Source organism: Sus scrofa, chromosome 4 (assembly GCF_054392235.1).
Source record: "Sus scrofa isolate SSC_HxYL_T2T_F1_AM1 chromosome 4, Sscrofa_HxYL_maternal_Yorkshire_Landrace_v2.0, whole genome shotgun sequence".
In the NCBI taxonomy this organism is placed as follows: Eukaryota; Metazoa; Chordata; class Mammalia; order Artiodactyla; family Suidae; genus Sus; species Sus scrofa.
This window is the reverse complement of record NC_139386.1, coordinates 66,246,041-66,267,940: the sequence shown is the minus strand read 5'-3', so window position 1 is coordinate 66,267,940 and position 21,900 is coordinate 66,246,041. Positions and strand designations below refer to the sequence as shown.

The following is a 21,900-nucleotide window of genomic DNA, read 5'->3' as shown; positions in this document are numbered from 1 at the left end:
TTCCCAGGTGAGGAATCGAACCTTCACCACAGCAGTGATCCAAGCCACAGCAGTGAAAATGCTGAGTCCTTAACCACTAGACCAACAGGGAACTCCTGGGAGGGAGATATATTTTTTTTAATTTTTATTTTTTTTACAAAATAAAATACATATATTTAAACACAATTACATTCACATAGATTATTATATCATGGATCTTAAGAAACAGATTAAGTGGCTCCCTCTGGAGAAGTGGAATGGAAAATATGCTGAGACAAATAGGAAATTTATTCTATACTTTATCCCATTTTGTGTGGCTTTCATCTTTACTATTTAGTATTATCTATTACATTTCAATTTTTCTTTAAAAATTAGCATTATATTAAAATTGTGTATATTATGCAACTAAAATTTATAAAGAAGAAAGCCTTATATACCATTAAATATTTTATATAGCATAATAAAAAGAATAACTTAACTGGTAAGAATAACAAAAATAATACACCCTCTGAAAATAAGTAAAATATAAAATGCATAAATTTGTTAAAAAACAGTGTAACTGTATAAATATGTCCTCACAATTTGTTACATCTTATTGATTCTTCAATGTAGGCATTACACCATTCTAGGTGATGTGATAAACAAGACATTATAGACTTTACATTGTACCATGGAGAGAAATGGTTATTAATAATACAATTGTAGAACTGTATTATTTAATTGTACAGTTGCATTATTTAATTATAATTATCACAAATTCTTTGATGGAGAGGAAATCAGAATCAGTTCTAAGAAGACTTCAGCATTCCAAGAATGATGTCAAATGACCCCCTTCATGGTGGATTATGCACTTATTTACTATGAGGTATATTTTTCTTCAGAGATTCCTTGATTGTGTATCCAATTGTAGATTTTTGGTTTGCAGTCATTCTGAAATTTCGATATGAGTCTATATGTATATGAGATTGTTTTAAGCTGTTGTTCTCTTAATTGCAAGTTCATCTCCAGTGTCCTCCATTTGTACCCACCTCTTCTCATGATTTCTGATTTTGGTGGTATAATTGTGCATGGATGATATCATATCTTTACTGTATATATACCTTTACTGGTGAGCCTTGTCATTTGTGGAATTTTTGTTTCCTGTTGTTGTCTTTTCTTTTCTGCCTAGAGAAGTTCCTTTAGTATTTGTTGTAAGGCTGGTTTAGTGTTGCTGAATTCTCTCAACTTTTGCTTATTTGTGAAGGTTTTGCTTTCTCCTTCAAATCTGAATGAGAGCCTGCTGGGTAGAGTAATCTTGGTTGGAGGTTTTTTCCTTTCATCACGTTAAGTTTATCATGCCACTCCCTTCTTGCCTGCAGAGTTTCTGCTGAAAAATCTGCCAATAACCTTATTGGGGTTCCCTTGTATGTTACTTGTTTCTTTTCCCTACCTGCTTTCAAGATTTTCTCTTTGTCTTTAATTTTGGTTAGTTTGACTAATATGTGTCTCAGTGTATTCCTCCTTGGGTTTATTTTATATGGTACTCATTGTGCTTCCTGGATTTGAGCGAGTGGTTCCTTTCCCATGTTAGGGAAATTTTCGGCTATTATCTCTTGGAATATTTTTTCTGTCCCATTCTCTCTCTCTGCTCCTTCTAGCACCCCTATAATACAGATGTTGTTGCATTTCATGTTGTTCCAGAGTTCTCTGAGACTCTCTTCATTTGTTTTCAATCTTCTTTCTCTTTTCTGTTCTGCATCCGTAATTTCCACTAATCTGTCCTCCACCTTGCTTATTTGTTCTTCTGCCTCCTGTATTCTGCTGTTAGCTGCTTCAAGTGAATTTTTTATTTCAGTTATTGTATTTTGCATCTCTGGAAGGGAGATATTTTTAACTACCCTCAATTTTTCTCGTTATAAAATTTTAGTGCCAAAGGTAGGTTTTTTGGGGAAGGGCTAATGTTAAGAATACTCTTACTTATTGTAAATGATTTATAATAATTTTATTGACATTTTCTTTATTCTCTTTAGATGACATGAAATTCCCTATTTCAGTAAAGGTTGAGCCCTGTGTAACAATAAAGGGAACCAAGGGGAAATTGCATCTTTACTACATTGCACGTAAGTCCAAAGTTTTGTTTTTGTAGATCAATTAAAAGGGTTACAGAAATCTCCATGATAAATGATGGTGTTCTAAATGTATGCATATTCGTTTTCTGCTGCTATGTAACATCACAGTCTTTTTTTGCTGCTTATAATTTTTCAATTTAAATTTTATCGAAGTATAATTGATTTACAAGTTTGTGATAATTTCTGCTGTACCACAAAGTGATTCAGTTATACATGGACATATGTCCATTCTCTTTCAGATTCTTCTTTTTCTTTCTTTCTTTCTTTAGTGGTACACCGATACCAAAGGAAGGACAGGATTTTGAGGAAGGAGTAGCAGTTTTGTTAAGTATAGCCAAGTTCAAGGGAAACATGGAAAAACATTTTTTTTTCTTTTTATTATGGCTACAGAGAGTCTTAGTGATCATATTAGGAAAACAGTTTCTGTAAATTAGTAGTTACAATAATTGTTTTCATTATAAAAAAGATCATGTGTCTTTTCCAGCTGGGCCAACAGAATTACTTAAAAGAGTTGAGCAAAATGCATTTCTTCCTGGTATTTTCCATGTTCACTGATAATAGGGAGATCATGAGGAAATAATAAATAGTTCATTTACTTTATTTTTAGTCGAAGGGTTCAATGTCATTCTCTAAGACATCATTCATCAAAACTATAAAAAGTGGGCATGAGTTGGTTATCATCACTTCCTTTCCCTTCCCTTTCTTTTGAATTTCCTAGTGGAACTGACACTACACTTCACATCTTCACTTGATAGTTTTCACAAAAATACAGGTTCCTGTATTTTAGGCGTAGCACTCATAATTCTCACTGTGGAACCTGCTATTTATTTTATTTTACTATTTTATTTTATTTTATTTTATTTTATTTTATTTTATTTTATTTTATTTTACTTTACTTTACTTTATTTTATTTTATTTTATTTTATTTTATTTTATTTTATTTTATTTTATTTTATTTTTGTCTTTTCTAGGGCCGCACCTATAGATGGAGGTTCCCAGGCTAGAGGTCTAATCAGAGCTGTAGCCACCGGCCTTCACCAGAGCTACAGCAATGCAGGATCCAAGCCACGTCTGCAACCTACACCACAGCTGAAGGCAACACCGGATCCTTAACCCACTGAGCAAGGCCAGGGATCGAACCCTCATGATTGCTCGTCGGAATTGTTAACCACTGAGCCACAATGGGAACTCCAGAATCTGCTATTTGATTGCAATCAACCAGCAAGCCCTCTCAGAACTTCAGTTTTCTCATCTGCAAAACAAGAATAACAATATCCTCAATTAAAGGTAGTTGTGATGATTAAATGAATTAACATAGGAAAAGCACAGGGCATATTTTAAGTATACACTAAATGTTACTGGTTATTTATAAAAGAGTATCTTGTTTGTAGAGCTAATAAAATTTTTTTCTTTTAAAGGAAGAGACATACAAAAATTATATCTCAACCTCCATATATCTATTAAGTCCATGACTTTACCAATGCGCAAAGAAGTTATTTGCCGAGAATATGGTGGTGATTATTCTTTTTGCGGAGCTCTGAAGGGAGGTAAGCCTTCAAGTCAAATTACTCTCAGAATCAAGTGTAATACCTTATGAGAATGCTCTGAAAATTAAATACATTGAAAATGTGAAGTTCCTTTTCTGATGTAATTCTTTATTTCCATCCAAAGTTTTTCTTTTAGCAGCTTAAACATTTTTTGCTTATGTTACTGGGTTATTAGTAAGATGACATTTGGGTAAGTTTGAAGGGATATTAGCATTTTACCTTGTTCAGATTAATAGCATATGTTTATCCTTGGTTATGGTTCCCTCTTTATAAACATTGCATTTATTATTTTTCATAAAAACTCAGTAGATTTTCTTTGCAGCTACATTGATTCCTTCAATTCTTTTCTCTCCTTTTTTTCCACCCTAGAATTATTCATAGCCTCATAAAATTTCAAAGTTTAGGGACTTAAAGGTCATTTATTGCAAACCTATGAATTTTTCCTTAATAATTTTAAGCTAACATTTTAAATAGTTAGAAAATTCTATGTATCATATTGTCACATTACCAAAAATTGGAAAATATAAAATGAAAAAGTCACAGAATCATACTTCTAAGGATATTTTGGAGTATTTTTGTCTCATTTTAAAACTTGTACATATTGTTTAGTAGTTGTAAGTATACTATACTCTTCATGGTATATAATATAGTATACTTACATATACATATACTGTAGTCTACATAGTATATAATGACTATAGTTGTAAGTATACTATACAATTACTTTCTTTTTAAAAATTAATTAATTTAATTCCTTGACCAATAATCCATGTGATTTGAAAATCAGAGTATAGACGTTCCATAATGAAATGTCGTCCCTAGTGGGGTGCTCTGGTTTCATTCTCTTATTGGACAGTTTCCTTCTGATGTATTTACTATTATAAGTAGTATTATACATATTTTATCATATTTTAGATTTGAAGAATCCTATATTTGGAAGAAGGAGTGCATATAACTCCCAGGGAGATTTCTGAGCTTAAATGGTTTGAATATTTGTGGTTTTGTTTACATAAAGCCAAATTGCTTTTCTAAAGGATTGTATCAATTTATACATTGTACCACCAGCAGTGCATATGTATAGTAGTTTAATCTCTGTCCTGTTAACACTGGGCATTTTCATTTTAAAAAAAAGGACTAAAAAAAGACTTTGTAAGGGAGTTTCCTCATATGGCAGCAAGTCAAGGCTCCAGCATTGTCATTGCAGTGGCTGAGGTCACTGCTGTGGTGCAGGTTCCATCCCTGGCCCAAGGACTTCCACATGCAGGGAGCATGGCCAAAAAAAACCCAAAAAGACTTTACTGGGTAAAAAACTTATGCCTAATTTTTTTCGGCCACTTTCGTGGCATATAGAAACTCCTGGGCCAAAGATTGAACCCATGCTACTGCAGCAACCTAGGCCACTGCAGTGACAATACTGGATCCTTAACGGCTATGCCACAAGGGAATTTCCCTAATTTATTTTTTTATTTTTTTATTTTAGGGCCACACCCACAGCATACAGAAGTTCCCAGGCAAGGGTTTGAATCAGAGCTACAGCTGCCAGCCTACGCCACAGCCACAGCAACACGGGATCCGAGCCATGTCTGTGACCTACACTACAGCTCATGGCAACGCTGAATCCCTGACCCATTGAGCAAGGCCAGGGATCGGGGATCAAACCCACATGCTCATGGATACTAATCAGATTTGTTTCCACTGCACCACAATGGGAACTCCTCCCTAATTGTTTTTTTATTAATATTTTTTATTACTATTGAAGTTGAATGTTTTCCCATATAATTATTTACCATTAATCAGTGCCCTCTCTTGTTTTAAAAAAGATTTCAGGTAGTTTATATGTATTCGTTAATTTAAGCAACTTAACAGAAATAGATGAGACACAATTTGAAAATAAGGGTCAAGAATTAATGGAATGAGAGTAATATGAAAATTCATAACAGAAAGGCTTATACTTTGACAGGTGCATCAATTTGATTATACATTTTCTAGCAGTCATTAAAAAATAGTTTCTAAAGTAAATCAGTGTGCTTGCTCTGCAAAGGAAACTTCAAGATGTGTCTCCCAGCCTACCATCTTTCATCTCAAACTTGCCCGCCATCCCCTACTAGTCATGGAGCTGGCATTGCCTTAGAGTCTACGCTCAGAGTCATAAGACCTGAATCCGTGTCCCAGTTTTTCCACTGACCAGCAGTGTGACTTTGGCGTGTTATTTAAACTTCATCAACCTCATTTTCCTCTTCTGTGAAATGGGAACAGTGAAACCTGCTTCACATGGTCTTCAGGATTAAATTAAAGAATGTGTGTGAAAAAGCTTGGTACTCAGCATAAGAATTTGTGAGTTATGGTGAATAGACATTAAATATTCATGTGGCTATTAGGCCCCTTCTTTTGTTCCTAACTTGACAGTGCTGTCATTTTTTATACTCAAGGAAACAAATACCTGCCGTGGTTCAGTAATGAGCCCTTGGTTATTTGGAGATCTGGTTACAGAGTAGTCACCTGTCTCCTAAGAACTCCTCCTCCGCTGTATCCTGTTTTCTTTCTCTTTGAAAGAAATCCTCTTGGCAGATTGCTCTTGTTTAAAAAGTGTCCATTTCTCTCATACAACTGTTTTAACAATTATTGCACTTACTTTCTGTGGTATTATGTTGAGATTTATGTGAATTTTCCAAGTTTTAGTTTCTCGAGTTGTATCAGACTCAACCCAGCCTGCCTGTTTCTTCCCACCCTCCTTCTTGCCCTTCCTTCCGTAAACATCTGTGGAACTTAATTTGAACAAATCATGATTTAGCTTGTGGTGATCCCAAGCTGAATGATAGGGTCTCCCTCTTCAGAAGGTTCTGGGAGAGAGAGTCATGGGAAGAAATGTTACCGTGAAATGTCACAAATGCAAATAGATTATATGTTCTTAGTTTTCATTGCATAGTTATCAACTTACTGGGACAGGAGAATTCTGATAAGGCTTCAGAGAGCATTTTATTAGAGTCTTGAATCTTAGAACATAAGAGAACAAGGGAAAAAGGACCCTCGCTAGAGAATAAACAGCATAGGCAAACATACCTAGCCATGAAAGAGTATGGTTTATTTGGAGAACAGGTTTTTTTTTTTTTTTTTTTTTTTGTGGCGGGAGCAGAATGTGCTTGTGAGGAATTGCTAGAGATGAGCCTACAGAAGGGGGCAGGAGCCAACATTTGAGTCATGCATAAAACATTGGCCTGCATCTTGTCATTCGTGGGTAGGGATGACCCACTGAGATGTCCATTTCTGCAGATAACTAGTGTCCCTACGGACGGAGGTGGGGGTTGGCTGAGGCAAGAAACTTGGATAGAAAGGAGGCTGAGTGAGAGGCCATGAGGGCTGAACAAAGATGATGGCCCTGGGAGTAAAGAGGAGATGGAAGCGAATGTCTTGGGAGACAGAACTGGCCAGACATGCTGACTGATTCGATGTGTCAGGCAGATATTAGATAAATCAGGAACTTCTCAGGGGCCGTCGACTGGGATGGATGGAAGTGCTGTTATCTGAAATGAGGTGTGCCAAAAGAAGGAGTAGATTTTTATTTTATTTTTTGTCTTTCTAGGGCCAGAACCGTGGCATATGGACGTTTCCAGGTTAGGGGTCCAGTTGGAGCTGTAGCTGCTGGCCTATGCCAGAGCCATAGCAACATGGGATCTGAGCCTTGTCTGCATCCTACACCACAGCTCATGGCAACTCAGGATCCTTAACCCACTGAGCAAGGCCAGGGATCAATCCTGAGTCCTCCTGGATACTAGTTGGGTTCATTACCACTGAGCCACGATGGGAACTCCCCAAGGCAATTTTGGAACATTCCAATAAGCATGTCCATCAGGGCCCAGAGGTCAGGACATTCTGATTTAAGAAGCTTTGAAACTATCGATGGACCCCTGAAAATTTGGGAATCAAATGAGTAAGGAACATACTCATTTAAAATAATTTTCCTGTTTATTGTTACACAGGTCATACATTTTTAGGAGATGATATTTAGAAAATATGGAAAAGTAAAGATAAAATTTAAATTACCCATTCAACAAAAATTGACAAAATGAAAAAAAAGTTTAAAAATTTTTTAAAAATTAAAAAAATTGCCCATAATTGTACTACTTCTTACATACACACACCCCTTCTTTTCTTTCAAAAACACACTTATGAATAATAAATGGATATTTCCAAAATATTTTAAACTTATTAAGTCTGTTAGTTCTGTTTTCAGGTTTGTTCTAGGGTTGCTGTGACAAAGTACCACCAACTGGGTGGCTTAGGACAACAGAAATTGGAATTCCCATCGTGGCTCAGTGGGTTAAGAACATAACTAGCATCCATGAGGACGCAGGTTCGATCCCTGGCCTCACTCATTGGGTTAAGGACCTGGCATTGCTGTGACCTGCCAGAGTAGTTTGCAGACACAGCTCGGATCTGACTTGCTATGGCTGTGGTGTAGGCTGGCAGCTACAGCTCTGATTCAACCCGTAGCCTGGGAACTGCCATATGCCATGAGTATAGCCCCAAAAAGCAAAACAAACAAACAAACAAAAAACAACAACAACAGAAATTTGTTGTCTAACAGTTCTGGAAGCTGGAAGTCCAAGATCCAGCTGTGCCCTCTCTGAAGGCTCCAGGCCTCTCCTGTAGCCTTTGGGGGCCCCAGGAGTCTGTTGCGTAGATGGCCACTTCTTCCTGCGCCTTCTCATGTCCCATTTCCCCTTTTATAAGGACGCAGTTATATGCAATTAGGGCCCACTTTAATCACCTCATCTGCAAAGATCCCATTTCCAAATAAGGCCATGTTCACAGGTACTGGGACACTATGCAACCGGTAGCACCCCCTGAGACTTGGTTTATGCATCCTGTGTAGTTGCCAGGAGAACTGGACTGGACCACTGGGAGCTGCATGGATACCTTTTGGGAAGAGCAGAGAAGGGCTTAAGCAGAGGTTCTGTCTTCCTTTCCTGACTCTGCCTTGTGTCTCTCTTGGCTTCTTCAAGAGGCTTCAGGTGAACTTCCTATAAGGGGAGAATGGGAGATATTAGCAAAACATGAGCTTTCCAAGAAAGTCAAAACAGGGAGTTCCTGTTGTGGCTCAGCGGTAACGAACCCAACTAGTATCCATGAAGGTACGGGTTCAATCCCTGGCCTTGCTCAGTGAAGGATCTGGTGTTGCTGTGAGCTGTGGTGTAGGTTGCAGACGCATCTTGGATCTCATGTGGCTGTGGCTGTGGCATAGGCTGGAGGCCCTAAAAAGACCAAAAAAAAAAAAAAAAAAAAAAAAAAAAAGGAAAAAAGGAAAAAAAAAAAAGAGAGAGAGAGAGAAAAGAGAGTCAAAACAGTTGAAAAAGAGGGCTATCCCGCAGAAAAGCTGAGAGCTGTTTCTTCTCACCTGACCTGGGAAACATTGGGACAGCTTCCCCAAATAGAAATCTAGGTGTTACTCTTGATTTCTTCTTCAAACCCAAGTCCCATCCATCTCCCTCCCTCCCTCCTAAAAGTTGACAGCTTTGGCTTCACAAGCAGGGCCCCATACTCAGAAGGGCTTCACATTTGGGGGTGAATATTCTGGGATCACAGCCTTGAGATTCTTAGTTATTTTATCTTTGAGTGTGTGTTTTGTACACAGAGTGTGATGGGATAGTAGGACATGTGCCCGCCTCCCCTGGACAGGTTCTTAGCTTCCTACTGCTCACTCTCCTGCTGGCATCTTGGGTCCTGGGGGGCATTCTCCCCTCTAGTCCCATCCAGTGAAACCTGCTGCCCTCTGCCCCTGGTGGACATCTGCAGCAGGGAGGGTCAGGGTCAGGTCTGGGCATCCTGCAGTGTCAGGTGTGGGGTATGCAGTGACCAGCCCACCTGGGCTGGCAGCAGCATGGTACTGTTCAGTGTGTGACTAAGTGGGGGCAAGATGGCCTCCCACACAACAAGTAGCTTGTGGAGGTATTGCATGGAGGTTGCAAAACCTTTGAGGGTCACTCGTGGGTCTGCAGTCCTGTGGGAAAGAAAGATGCCAGATTTGACTTCTCTGACCCCCTCTGGGGCATCTGATAGCATGTGAGAGGGGGACCCTGTCAGGCCCAAACTTTGCACAGGTGTACCTTGCCATTGTGGAGCAGCCCCTTGGTACCTGTGAACTTCCAGGCTCACCTTGTGCCCTATGGCAGGGAACATTCCCTCAGGTTGTTCCACACTTGGGGGGACCTACTCTTCCTCCTTCCTAGTCTGGCTGTGTCAGTTTCCTCTGACCAGCTTCAGGTACCTTCTGGGGACGAGCCACAAAATATAAACTGTGAAACTTCAGTGATTCTACCTCAGAGTTAAATGCCCTGACATTTGTGTTTAAAACTGGCATTGTACCATGGAAAAAAGAATGGTGAAATTCATGCTAATAATTAAAATTTCTGTTTTATTTTGAATATGTTAAATATCAAATAAAAAGCATGGTAGTGATTGTAGTTAGCGCTGCTGTGTGGTATATTTGAAAGTTGCTAAGAGAATAGATCCTAAAAGTTCTTTTTTTTTTTTTTTTTGTCTTTTTAGGGCTATACCAGCAGTATATGGAGGTTCCCAGGCTAGGGGGTCAAATTGGAGCTCTAGCTGTTGGCCTACACCACAGCTCACGGCAACGCTGGATCCTTAACTCACTGAGCAAGGCCAGGGATTGAACCCGTGTCCTCATGGGTACTAGTCAGATTTGTTTCCACTGAGCCACCATGGGAGCTCCTATATGTCAATTTATATCTCAATAAAATTGAAAGAAAGAACGTTTTAAAAATATAGCAAGTCCAGAGAGAGAGGTGGGGTGGGAGGAGAGACTATGAGAGAGAGAAAGGAAAAAACTTTATATTTTAGTTCTCTACTGGATATTTCCCCTACTTTTTGAATAAGTGGTCCCCCATTTTCATTTTGTGCTTGGCCTTGCAAATTACAGTTCTTAGAGCCAAGGTGTGCAGGCACCAGGTGGTACCAGGAGCTGGAAATTCAGAAGCAACCAAAGCGAGGGCCCTATTCTCATGGAGCTTGTAGAGGAGTCGAGGAAACAAGAGAGTTAAGTCTTGAAATAAGAGGAAGGTGAAATGAAATAAGATTCAGCTTATGATGAGTGCTCTCAGGGACAGCAGCAGGATAATGAGACTAGAGCATGACGGGGGAGGGTCCCTGAGATGCAGATCCCGAGAAGCCTTTCCTTCCTCTTTTCTCCGCTTCTATCACTGCCTCCCGGGCTCTAACTGGTCTCCTTGACTTTCAGTGCCCCCCTTAAACCCAGCTACAGTACAGTCATGTGACTCATCTCTCTAAACAAAACCCAACCATTTTACATCCTTGGATATCTTCCTATCACCTCCATCCTCTTACATGTGGAACCTGAGCCAATTCACATTTACTTCTTCGAACTTACTTTTTTTTTTTTTTTTTTTTTTTTTTGTCTTTTTGCCTTTTCTTGGGCTGCTCCCATGGCATATGGAGGTTCCCAGGCTAGGGGTTGAATCGGAGTGTAGCCGCCAGCCTATGCCAGAGCCACAGCAAGACAGATCCGATCCACATCTGCAACCTACAGCACAGCTCATGGCAACGCCGGATCCTTAGCCCACTGAGCAAGGCCAGGGATTGAACCCGCAACCTCATGGTTCCCAGTCGGATTCGTTAACCACTGAGCCATGACAGGAACTCCCAAACTCCCAAACTTACTTCTTAGCACTCCTATTGCTCTAAGAACATTGAATCCCTTGCAGGCATGTGCAGAAGGCACATTGATGTTCTGCCTTTGCTCCTCTTTTTCCAGCCACCTAGAATGTCCCCCCAACCCCTGTCTCCGGCCCTTGCCACCTGCCCTCCTTCCCTTCCTTTATGATAGTTCCCATGGTCAAAATAAAAATGGCGTTAATGCCAATGATACTATTAATCACATTATCTTTATTACTCACAAGATGCCAATGGAGGGAGGTCTGGAAAGGAATAACATTTAATGTTATAATAAATAGTGTTTTAATGTTAATAATGGCTAACGAGTGCTCTGTTCCAAGGCGTTGTTCTGAGCACTTACATGAATTAACTTACATAGCCCTTGTGGACAAAGTAGGTCACCTGCCATACCAGTAAAAGAGGATGTTGTGACGAGCAAGCCATCAGCCACTGCATCCCCCGTCCCTACCCCTCCCTGCCTGAGAGGATTCAGGGTGGAGAAAACAGAATACTGGCCCAGGATAATTAAGGTGTATATCAAAGAAATGATTTCAATGAATCCAAACTCTTGCATCTTCCTATACAGAGAAAAGTGCCAATTTCATTACCTTGAGATGTCTGTTTTTTTTTTTAATGAACAGCCGTCTTTGGATGTTCCAACTACCTGGTGTTTTTTGCAAAAAACTCCTGTATATCCTGGGCCTTCATTTCCCTCTTTTCTATTTTTTTTAGGGCCGCACCTGCAGCATATGGAGGTTCCCAGGCTAGGGGTTGAATCAGAGTTCTAGCTGCCAGCCTACGCCAGAGCCACAGCAACACCAGATCTGAGCTGCACCTGCAACCTACACCACAGCTCACGGCAACGCTGGATCCTTAACCCACTGAGCAAGGCCAGGGATCGAACCTGTAACCTCATGGTTCCTGGTCGGATTCGTTTCCACTGCGCCACTATGGAAACTCCATTGTCCTTATCTTTACTGTATCTTTTCATTGCACATTTTATTTGGAATTTTTGTTTTGTTTTGTTTTTTGCATGTCTATATGCCCAGGGAAAGGATGTTCTACCAAACCTTGTCTCCCCAGCCTCTGGTACATTTAGTAAGCTTTCAGGAAATATTTGTTGAACTGTTAAGTTTGAATTGGATTAGCTTTGAATGAAAGTGAACCTGACAGAACACATCTTAGGTTTTAGTAAAGTGTAGGTTCTTCTTGGTGCAGAAAGAATTCAACAAGAGGCAGAGTGACAGGTAAGGAAGGAGTTTATTAGGTAGGATGCTTGGGAAAAATACAAGCAGGTGGGTGGGGAGTGCTGTGCCCTGAGAACTTAGTGAGTTACAGTTTTTTTATTAAAGGAAAAGTGGGGAGGAGGAGAAGACCCCCTTCTTCCTCATCCCTCATCAGCTCCTCCTTCATGTCAGGCAGGGAGTTTTCTTGTCCCTACATGGTCAAACTGGGACCGTCATTGCACAATGGAAATGAGCAAAAGGGCGGTAACATATACTAAAATATGGTACATCATCTCAGATTTTAGTATAATGTCACCTTTTCTTATATTTTTTGCCTTTGGTATGTCCTAGGGATCATTAACTTATTAACCTCGCTAGGCATGATGTGGGTCTTATTCCACCATTGTTTTATGGCTCAGAACATGTCTTACGCTTCTGTTGCTTGGTTTTGTTGCTAAGCAAGCCTGCTTTCTTTCTTTCTTTCTTTCTTTTTTTTTTTTTTTTTTTTTTTTTTTTTTTTTTTTTTTTGCTTTTTAGGGCCAAACCTGAGGCATATGGAAGTCCCTAGGCTAAGAGTTGAATCGGAGCTACAGCTACTTGCCTACACCACAGCCACAGCTACTTGGAATCTGAACCTCATCTGCGACCCTACACCACAGCTCACGGCAATGCCGGATCCCCGACCCACTGAGCAAGGCCAGGGGTCCAACCCACATCCTCATGGATACTAGTTGGGTTCGTAGCCTGGTGAGCCACAATGGAAACTCCAAGCAAGTCTGCTCTCTTGAGTGAGCCTCAGCTCACAGGGGTCTCCCATTTTCTTTTCTACTTACAGTCCTCTAGTGGGATTAACTCTTTAATCACCTACTTTGGCCCTTTACTCTGTCCCTATCAAAAGATCCTAAGATCATGAGCATATGATCACTTTACTAAGGTCAAGAATGAACATGTCAGTGTATTGGCGCTCCTAATAAGAATGTACCCAGCAGGAAATAAGGAAATGCATATTTGTGAGAAAAGAAGGTATGCATACAGACACAGTCTGATCATTTGCTAGGATCATCTTTAGCCAGTCTGGAGAACAATAACCATTCTAGTTTGGCATTTGACTATTTATATACCTTTAAAAATGATTTTGGTCTCTGTTGCTTTTACTAGAGATGGAAAACATTTCTTTGTATCCCTGACCCTGTAAGTTCATGCCTTTGTTGTTTCTGACTGGATCAGTGGAGTGTGGTTTTGTTCTGCACTTGACTCTGTGCTCCACCGCTTCTGCAGGGCCAGGCCCACGGCCGTGCCTTTCAACAGTGACTATCTCCCTAGGCTTCTCTGTGGGGGGATTGGAAGGAGCTTTGCTATCTTGGCTGCCTCCTCAATCTCTCCTCTACCTTTTGCACTAGCTTGTTCATCATTCATTCATTATTGAATTCAGGGGGCCTTGCAAGTTTGTATCCATGAAAGGATGAGATGTAACCTTGTGCTGAGAAGGGCTGGCTGAAGAAGCCACAGGAGAATGGTGACCAGGGTATAAGATTCATTATTTCTCTTCAATTTTGCTTGGGATTGCTTCTGCTGGCAGTAAAATTATAAAGGGTTCATTCCATGCTACCAAAAGTAAAAGAAAAAAGAAAAAAAATTCCCCTAACGTTGGCTAATAATTTTTTTGTACTTTGTGTTTTTGTTGCAGAGACTGTGAATACAACAATACCATTCTCCTTCCAGGGAATACGATTTTCTCCGGTATTGTTCAAGTCATTTTGTACTTTCTTAACCTTTGGCAGTAACAGATGTGCTAAGAATTTGAAACAAGCAATTCACAACTTCTAAAAATATTGATTCAAGATTAAGATATAAATTTTTTTTGATTCTTTTGGCTTTGGATATTTTGCTATTTTTCCTTTCTGTAAAATACGGAAAAATAGAAAACTTGTACAAAAGAAAGCCCCCCCCCCTTTTTTTCCTCTTAGGGCCACACCTGCAGCATATGAAAGTTCCCAGGCTACTGTCAAATCTGAACTACAGCTGCCAGCCTAAGCCACAACCACAGCAACATAGGATCCAAACCGTGTCTGTGACCTACACCGCAGCCACAGCAATGCTAGATCCAAGCCACAATCTTTGAGCTACACCGCAGCTCATGGCAACGCCGATCCTTAACCCACTGATCAAGGTCAGGGATCAAACCCCCATCCTCATGGATACTAGTTGGGTTCTTAATCTGCTGAGTCAATGGGAACGCCAAAAAAACCCTTTTTTATTTTATTTTTTTCTTCCAACATACATTAATGCAAAATTGGAGTTCTCTTGTGGGAACTTTCATATGTGGTGGGCATGGCCAAAAAAAAAAGTAATGCAAATGCTCAGTTGGTTAAATGTTGAATGATCTTTGGGTGAAAGACATTATATAACACTGTGTTTAACTAAGTAACTGCCACCATGAATGATAATGATATAATTTTAGATATGTGTAATTCTAGATATCTAGCAATGAAATTTTACACATTTCACTTTTGGGGACTATTTTAAAATAAACATTAATAATGCATATTCTTTATCTATTTTGTCACAGATTATATCTAGTATTTGAAAAATCTATGAGTTCCCACTGTGGTGTAGGGGAAGCAAATCCGACTAGTATCCATGAGGATGCGGGTTCTATCCCTGGCCTTGCTCAGTGGGTGGGGGATCTGGCATTGCCACGAGCTGTGGTGTAGACTGCAGATGCAGCTTGGATCCCATGTCACTGTGGCTGTGGTGTAGGCCAGCAACTGTAGCTTCAGTTCGACTCCTAGCCTGGGAACCTCCATATGCTGCAGGTGTGGCCCTAAAATAAAGGAAAGAAAGAAAGAAAGAAAGAAAGAAAGAAAGAAAGAAAGAAAGAAAGAAAGAAAGAAAGAAAGAAAATCTCATAAGCTAGTTTCAAAAAATTGAAAAATCCTCTCATGGGAGTTCCTGCTATGACACAGTGGGTTAAGGACCTGGTGCTGCTGAAGCTGTGGTGTAGGTCATAGCTGTGGCTGGGATTCAGTCCCTGGCCTGGGAGCTCCCATATGCTGCAGGTGTGGCCAAAAAGAAAAAAAAATTGGGACCTAAATAAGTTTCATGCTCGCTGAATTTTAGAGCATACAACATTTCATCTCATTAGAAAACTGAGAAAATGATAATTCAATTTTTTTTTAATTTTTAAATTTTTTTATGGCAGCACCCCAGCATATGGAAGTTCCTGGACTAGGGACTGAATCCAAGTTTATGCCATAGCTGTGGCAATGCTGGATCCTTTTAACCCACTGCACTGGCCTGGGAGTCGAACCTGCACCTCCGAAGTGACCCAAACCCATGCAGTCGGATTCTTAGCCCACTGCACCACAGTGGGAACTCCATAGCCAATTCAGTTTAAATGGCTTCCTCCTAGTAGGACAAAATTCTTATAAAAGACTTACAGGAGTTCCTGTCGTGGCGCAGTGGTTAACGAATCCGACTAGGAACCATGAGGTTGCGGGTTCGGTCCCTGCCCCTGCTCAGTGGGTTAATGATCCGGCGTTGCCGTGAGCTGTGGTGTAGGTTGCAGACGTGGCTTGGATCCCGCGTTGCTGTGGCTCTGGCGTAGGCCAGTGGCCACAGCTCCGATTAGACCCCTAGCCTGGGAACCTCCATATGCCACGGGAGCGGCCCAAGAAATAGCAAAAAGACAAAAAAAGAAAAAAAGAAAGAAAAAAAAAAAAAAAAGAAAAATTAGCGTTGCTGTGGCTCTGGTGTAGGCTGGCGGCAACAGCTCCAATTCAACCCTAGCCTGGGAACCACTATATGCCGCGAGTGCGGCCCTAAAAAACAAAACAAAACAAAAATAAAAAAAAATAAAAAAAAAAAAAGACTTACAAAAGGAAAGCATCTAACATTTTGTATTGTATTTCTTATTACTTGTTTCAGGGACAATACCATTGTGTTGTAGAAGCCATCTCTGGGAATAGTGAAGAAATGCTGTTTTGCCTGAACTTCACCATCATACATTACTCCAGTTTAAATTAGAATAAATCAAGTATGTGCTTTTATTTTTCAAAGGTTTTATTCTTTTTTTACATATGATTTTTATTCCATTGTAGCTGGTTTACAGTGTTCTGTCAATGTTCTACTGTACAGCATGGTGACCCAGGTACACATACATGTATACGTTCTTTTTTCTCACATTATCATGCTCCATCATAAGTGACCGGACATTATTCCCAGCGCTACACAGCTCAAAGTTTTTATTCTTCATTTTTTTTTTTTGCACATAGCAAATATCACAGACCAGTTGCCTAGACAACAAATTTATCTTTCACAGGTCTGGAGGCTAGAAATCCAAGATCAGAGTGTCAGTAGATTTGATTCCTTGAGGCCTCTTTCCTTGGTGTGTAGATGGCCACCTTCTCCCACTGTCTTCATGCCATCCTCCCTCTGTGCATGTGTCCTAACCTCCTCATCTAAGGGCACCAGTCATGTTGGTTTAGGGCTCACCTGGGTGGCATTATTTGACCTTAATTACCTCTTTAAAGACCCTGTCTCGGAGTTCCCGTTGTGGCTCAGTGGAAACGAATCTGACTGGCACCCATGAGGACACAGGTTCGATCCCTGGCCTCGCTCAGTGGGTTAAGGATCCGGAGTTGTCCTGAACTGTGGTGTAGGTCGCAGATGCAACTTGGATCCCACATTGCTGTGGCTGTGGTGTAGGCTGGCAGCCATAGCTCCGATTTGACCCCCAGCCCGGGAACCTCCATATGCCTCAGGTGTGAACCTAAAAAGACAACAACAACAAAAAGAACCTGTCTCCAAATCCAGTCACATTTGGAGGTACTCAGGGTTAGTGTTTCCACCTGTGAATTTTGACAGTACATACTGCAGCCCATAACACACAGGGAATACAATCTCTTCACTTGGTCGACATCACTCTCCAGGCCCTGCCTCTGGGGCAGGCTGCCGGCATTGCTCCCCTGGATGACTCCACAGCCTCCTGACTCATCTTCCTGCACCTGGCCAGGTGCCTCAGGTAAAGGCATCTCTACAAAGGCAGTTTCAATAATACTTTCAAAATATGCATTTGATCTTGTCAGAGTGCAAATGAAACAAAACAAAACAAGAACAAATAAGGCCCTTCTTGTGGCTTTTGATTCCTTTCATGATAAAGTTGGAATCTTATGGAGGGTCTGCCCCCCTTTCCTTCTCCAGCTCCTTCTCCCATCCCTCCCCTTGCTCTCCGTGTTCTGGACCCTCCTCCAAAACCTTCGTCCACACGGTCCCCTCTGCCTCGGCTCCACGCCTCCTCGCTTCCTGACCCTTATCCCTTCATCTTTGTAACAAGTGTGGCTCTTCCCTGGCTCAGGTGCTACTTTCTCAGGGAATTATCATTAGGTAGCATGCAGCACACTTCTTACACTTTTGATACTGGGCAGAGGCAGGCCTGAGTAAAACCCTGTAGAAACTATATAACACGGAGCCAGACTTCCGGTCTCCGTGGCTTTCTTGTCCTCATATCCCTTCCCTCACCCACCCGCCTTTAACCTCACCCAAGCAGGGCCAGCTTTCTTTGTGACATACTCCCGTAGGCCTGGGTCTCTTTCTTTCAGTACTTAGCACTCATTTTGTCATTATATGGATCACCCATCACCAGACTGAGCTCCATGAGCCCAGGCAGCGTAGTCAGCTCAGTTTTGCTTAACAGTTTTGACCTAGTACCTAGCCTAGTACTGAGGCGTGAATTTGCTCTGCATCCATGTTTCTTGAATGGATAAACGAATATTTTCTTCTTATAAAATATTCAAATAATACATTAACCACAGCAAGAAATATTCATGTGATCATCACTTAATACTTATTGAGCACCTGCTATATGTTAGATCCTGCTCTAGATGGTGGGCACACAGCATTTAGCCACCCAGGCAAGAAATATCCCTGTCCTCATGGAGTTGATATTTTTGTGGGAAGAGACTGACAACTAAATGACAGACTTTTTAAGAAGCAAGCATGCTGTGTATGTGCTTTGAAAAACGATAAAGCAGGGAAGGGCTATGATAAGTTCCCAGGAGGATGGATACAGACCCACCCCCTCCCTAAATGTGACTGTTGATCTTGGAGGCCTGCTGCCAACAAGGGTACAACCCAGCACTTTCCTGGAATGTGGAGCATAGATTAACCACCTACAAGGATTCACTGCCCTCTGTCATGGGACTCGACCACCTACTCCTCCCTTGACCTTCCCCTCCTCTTTCATCATTCCTGTCACACGTTTCCACCATGAACTTCCTCCCCAGATTCCCCCGCAGAGCCTTTATAAGCTCAGCACCTCCTCACAGTCAGAGCCGGCACCATCTTGAGCTCAGCCCATCCTCCTCTGATGCCTTCATAAATCTCTTTTGCTTTACCAACTAGGCCTTGCACGTTCTTCCCTCCGCAAACCTAACAGGGTAGAGACCAGGGGGAGAGCTGGTCATGGTTGCACTTTCAGATAGGGTGGTCAGGAAAGCTGCTGCTGAGAAGATGAGATGTGTGAGGGAGCCAGCCATGTGGCTTTCTTTGGTAAAGGCAGTGTAGTTGAGAGAATAGCTGATGTCAACACTCAGCAGTTGGAGTGTGTCTGGTGTGTTTGAGGACGAACAGGGAGCTGTTTAAATGGAGTGAGTAAGAGGAGATGAGTCAGAGCAGTGGGGTCATTGGGGGTGGGTAGGCACGTGCTTTCAAGTTGGATAGGCTGTCAGGACTTTGGCTGTTGCTCTGAATGAGATGGAAAGCTCCCAGGACATAAGCTCACATTGAGAAAAGGCTTATTCAGGCAGCCATCCACTTAAACGTGGGAAAAAACTGGGGACAGTTTGTGATCATCTAGGTAGGGAAGGAAGGAGGCAGTTGGAGGCTTTTGAGCAATCCAGATAAAAGATGATGGCGCAAGTGGTGAGGAGTGATCTATGCTGGATATATTCCGAAAGTAGGGACAACTTTAAAAATACTTTTGTCAATGGGTTGGGTGTAGGCTATGAGACAGAGGAGTGAGAGATGATTCCAACTTTTTTGCTTGAGCAAATGGAAGGATGCAGTTGTCATTACTTGAGATGGGAAGTCATGGAAGAGCAAGTTTTAGGGGAGAAAGTCAAGAACTTGGTTTTAGACGTGTTGAGAATCTATTCGACATCCAAGTGGAGATTTTGCAAGGGCAGTGGAGAACTGAATTTGAAGTTCGGAAGAGAGTTCTGGGCTGGAGATCAACATTGGGAAGTTGGCAGCATGTAGACAGGAGTGTCAGTAAAGAAGAAATAAGGGGTCCAAGGATTGAGCCCTGGGGTTCTCCCTCATTAGGGTTGAGAGGCTTAGCAGGAGCCAGCAAAGGAGAGGGAGTGGCTGTGGAGGTAGGAGGAAAACCTGGAATGCTGGCCTATTGGAAGTCAGGCGAAGAAACACTCAATGATTTTCATCTGCTGATCTGTTAAATAGGATGAAGACAGAGTATTGACCTTTGGATTTTGCAATGTGGAGGTCTGTGATATGATAATGACAGTCCTCTGATTTTTCCAACGGTCAGTTCCAACCACATGCCACCCAAATGTGGGAGTCATATGTTAAGCTCTCTGGATGCCCTGGCCATCCCCACTCACTAAGGTTTGAGGTAGGGGGGCAGGTTCTTACCTACATCCATTTCATCCCTTAAGCAAAGGGGTTTGGAGGTGGGGATCACAAGACAATTTTGTCTAAAAACAGGTCCACAGATCTTCTCCTTAAAGATCCTCCCTTGGATAAAAGGTTGCTGGACCTTTTTAAATACCTGATGTAAATACTTTTTACTACTTGATGTAAATACTGTATGTACTTGATGTAACTATTTTTTACATACCTCATGTTGATAGCTCATTCTGTAACTCCTGAAGGGGTTCAGGAGCTGTGGAATGGGTTATCAGACATTTCCTCTTCCCTGATGTTCTGGTGTATGCTGCAGCCTTAGCTCCAAGGATGGGTCCTGATTTGCCGGATCAGCCAGTGTGGGGTACTCTCTGGGGAATGACTGGTCCATTTGGGCACATGACTGAAGTTGGCTCAGGCTGCAGGGAAGAACCACACTTCCTTGGCTGTCTCACAGGATGTAAGTAAGGAGGATGTCGCCTCCATTCCTGCTGAGCATCATCTGGTGACCGTAAGGGGAAATAGACTTGGGATGAAGCCAGTGCTGTGGACGGAAACATGGAGAATTAGAAGCCGAAACTGCAGACACTGCTGAGTCATTGAATCAACTAAGCCAGACCCTGCCATACCTTGGATGGTTTTGTTATTGGTTTAGTGTGTTGGAGTTCAGGACTTTCTTACTTGCTGCTGAAAGCCTTATGGTTGATTTACAGTTACATTGTCTGACTCATCCCAGAAGTCAGGCTAATTTCAGATTCTAGCCCTCCTTTGAGCCTTTATTCCCTTCTGACTTTTTCCATTGTCTTTTTTTTTTTTTTTTTGGCCGTGCCTATAGCATGTGGAAGTTCTATGACAGTGATTGAACCTGTGCCACAGCAGTGACCCAAACTGCTGTAGTGACAATGCCAGATCCTTAACTGGCTATGCTGCAAAATAATGCCAACATTGCTTTTTTAAAAACTTTGATTTTTAAATTAAGTTTTAAAAATCGAAGCAACATTTATGTTATATATTTCATGTGTACAACATTATATTTCTACTTCTGGAAACCCTGCAGCCTGCTCACCCCTAAAGATTCAGTTTCCATCTCTCTCCATGTGGTTGGTCCCCTTTACCATTTCACCCTCCGCCAACCCCTCCCCTCTGCTAACCACCACTCTGTTCTCCAAAGCTATGTATTATTGTTTTTTCCATGGCTTTTAACACTTCCATTGCTGATACTTGTGGGGCCAACTTATTTATTAGGTCTAATGGACACAGGGCTTAGGGCCCTCAAAAATGTTTTAATTTTTCTTAAAATCAGAATTTAAAAAATGAATATAACAATGAACAATAATACTGACTGTACTCTGGGTTATATTCATGTTTATGCTAAGGCAGGTATAAAATGTACTTTTCAATATGTGCTTTTTTTTTTTTTTTTTTGTCTTGTCTGTCTTTTTAGGGCCGCAGCTGCGGCATATGGAGGTTTCCAGGCTAGGGGTCTAATCAGAGCTGTTGCTGCCTGCCTATGCCAGAGCCACAGCATCGCCAGATCCGAGTCAAGTCTGTGACCTATACCACAGATCACGGCAATGCTGGATCCTTAACCCACTGAGCGAGGTGAGGGATCGAACCAGCAACCTCATGGTTCCTAGTCGAATTCATTTCCACTGTGCCACCATGGGAACTCCAATATATGCATTTTTTAAAAAATGTGGAACGTAGCCC

General features: G+C 41.4%; 1 protein-coding gene across 3 annotated transcripts in view; it reads left to right on the top strand.

The window, feature by feature from the left end:
- Positions 1-21,900, top strand: part of LY96 (lymphocyte antigen 96) — a 48,345-nt gene that overhangs the window by 7,663 nt on the left and 18,782 nt on the right. For 2 of the 3 annotated variants that reach the window (XR_014842707.1, XM_085020151.1), the window contains exons 2-5: positions 1,989-2,078; positions 3,506-3,634; positions 14,237-14,289; positions 16,477-16,585. Coding sequence is in view for 2 of the 3 variants with exons in the window: in XM_085020151.1 (XP_084876277.1) it covers positions 1,989-2,078; positions 3,506-3,634; positions 14,237-14,289; positions 16,477-16,575 (371 nt within the window). In the remaining variant the exon portion in view is untranslated. 3 annotated transcript variants of the gene reach the window in all.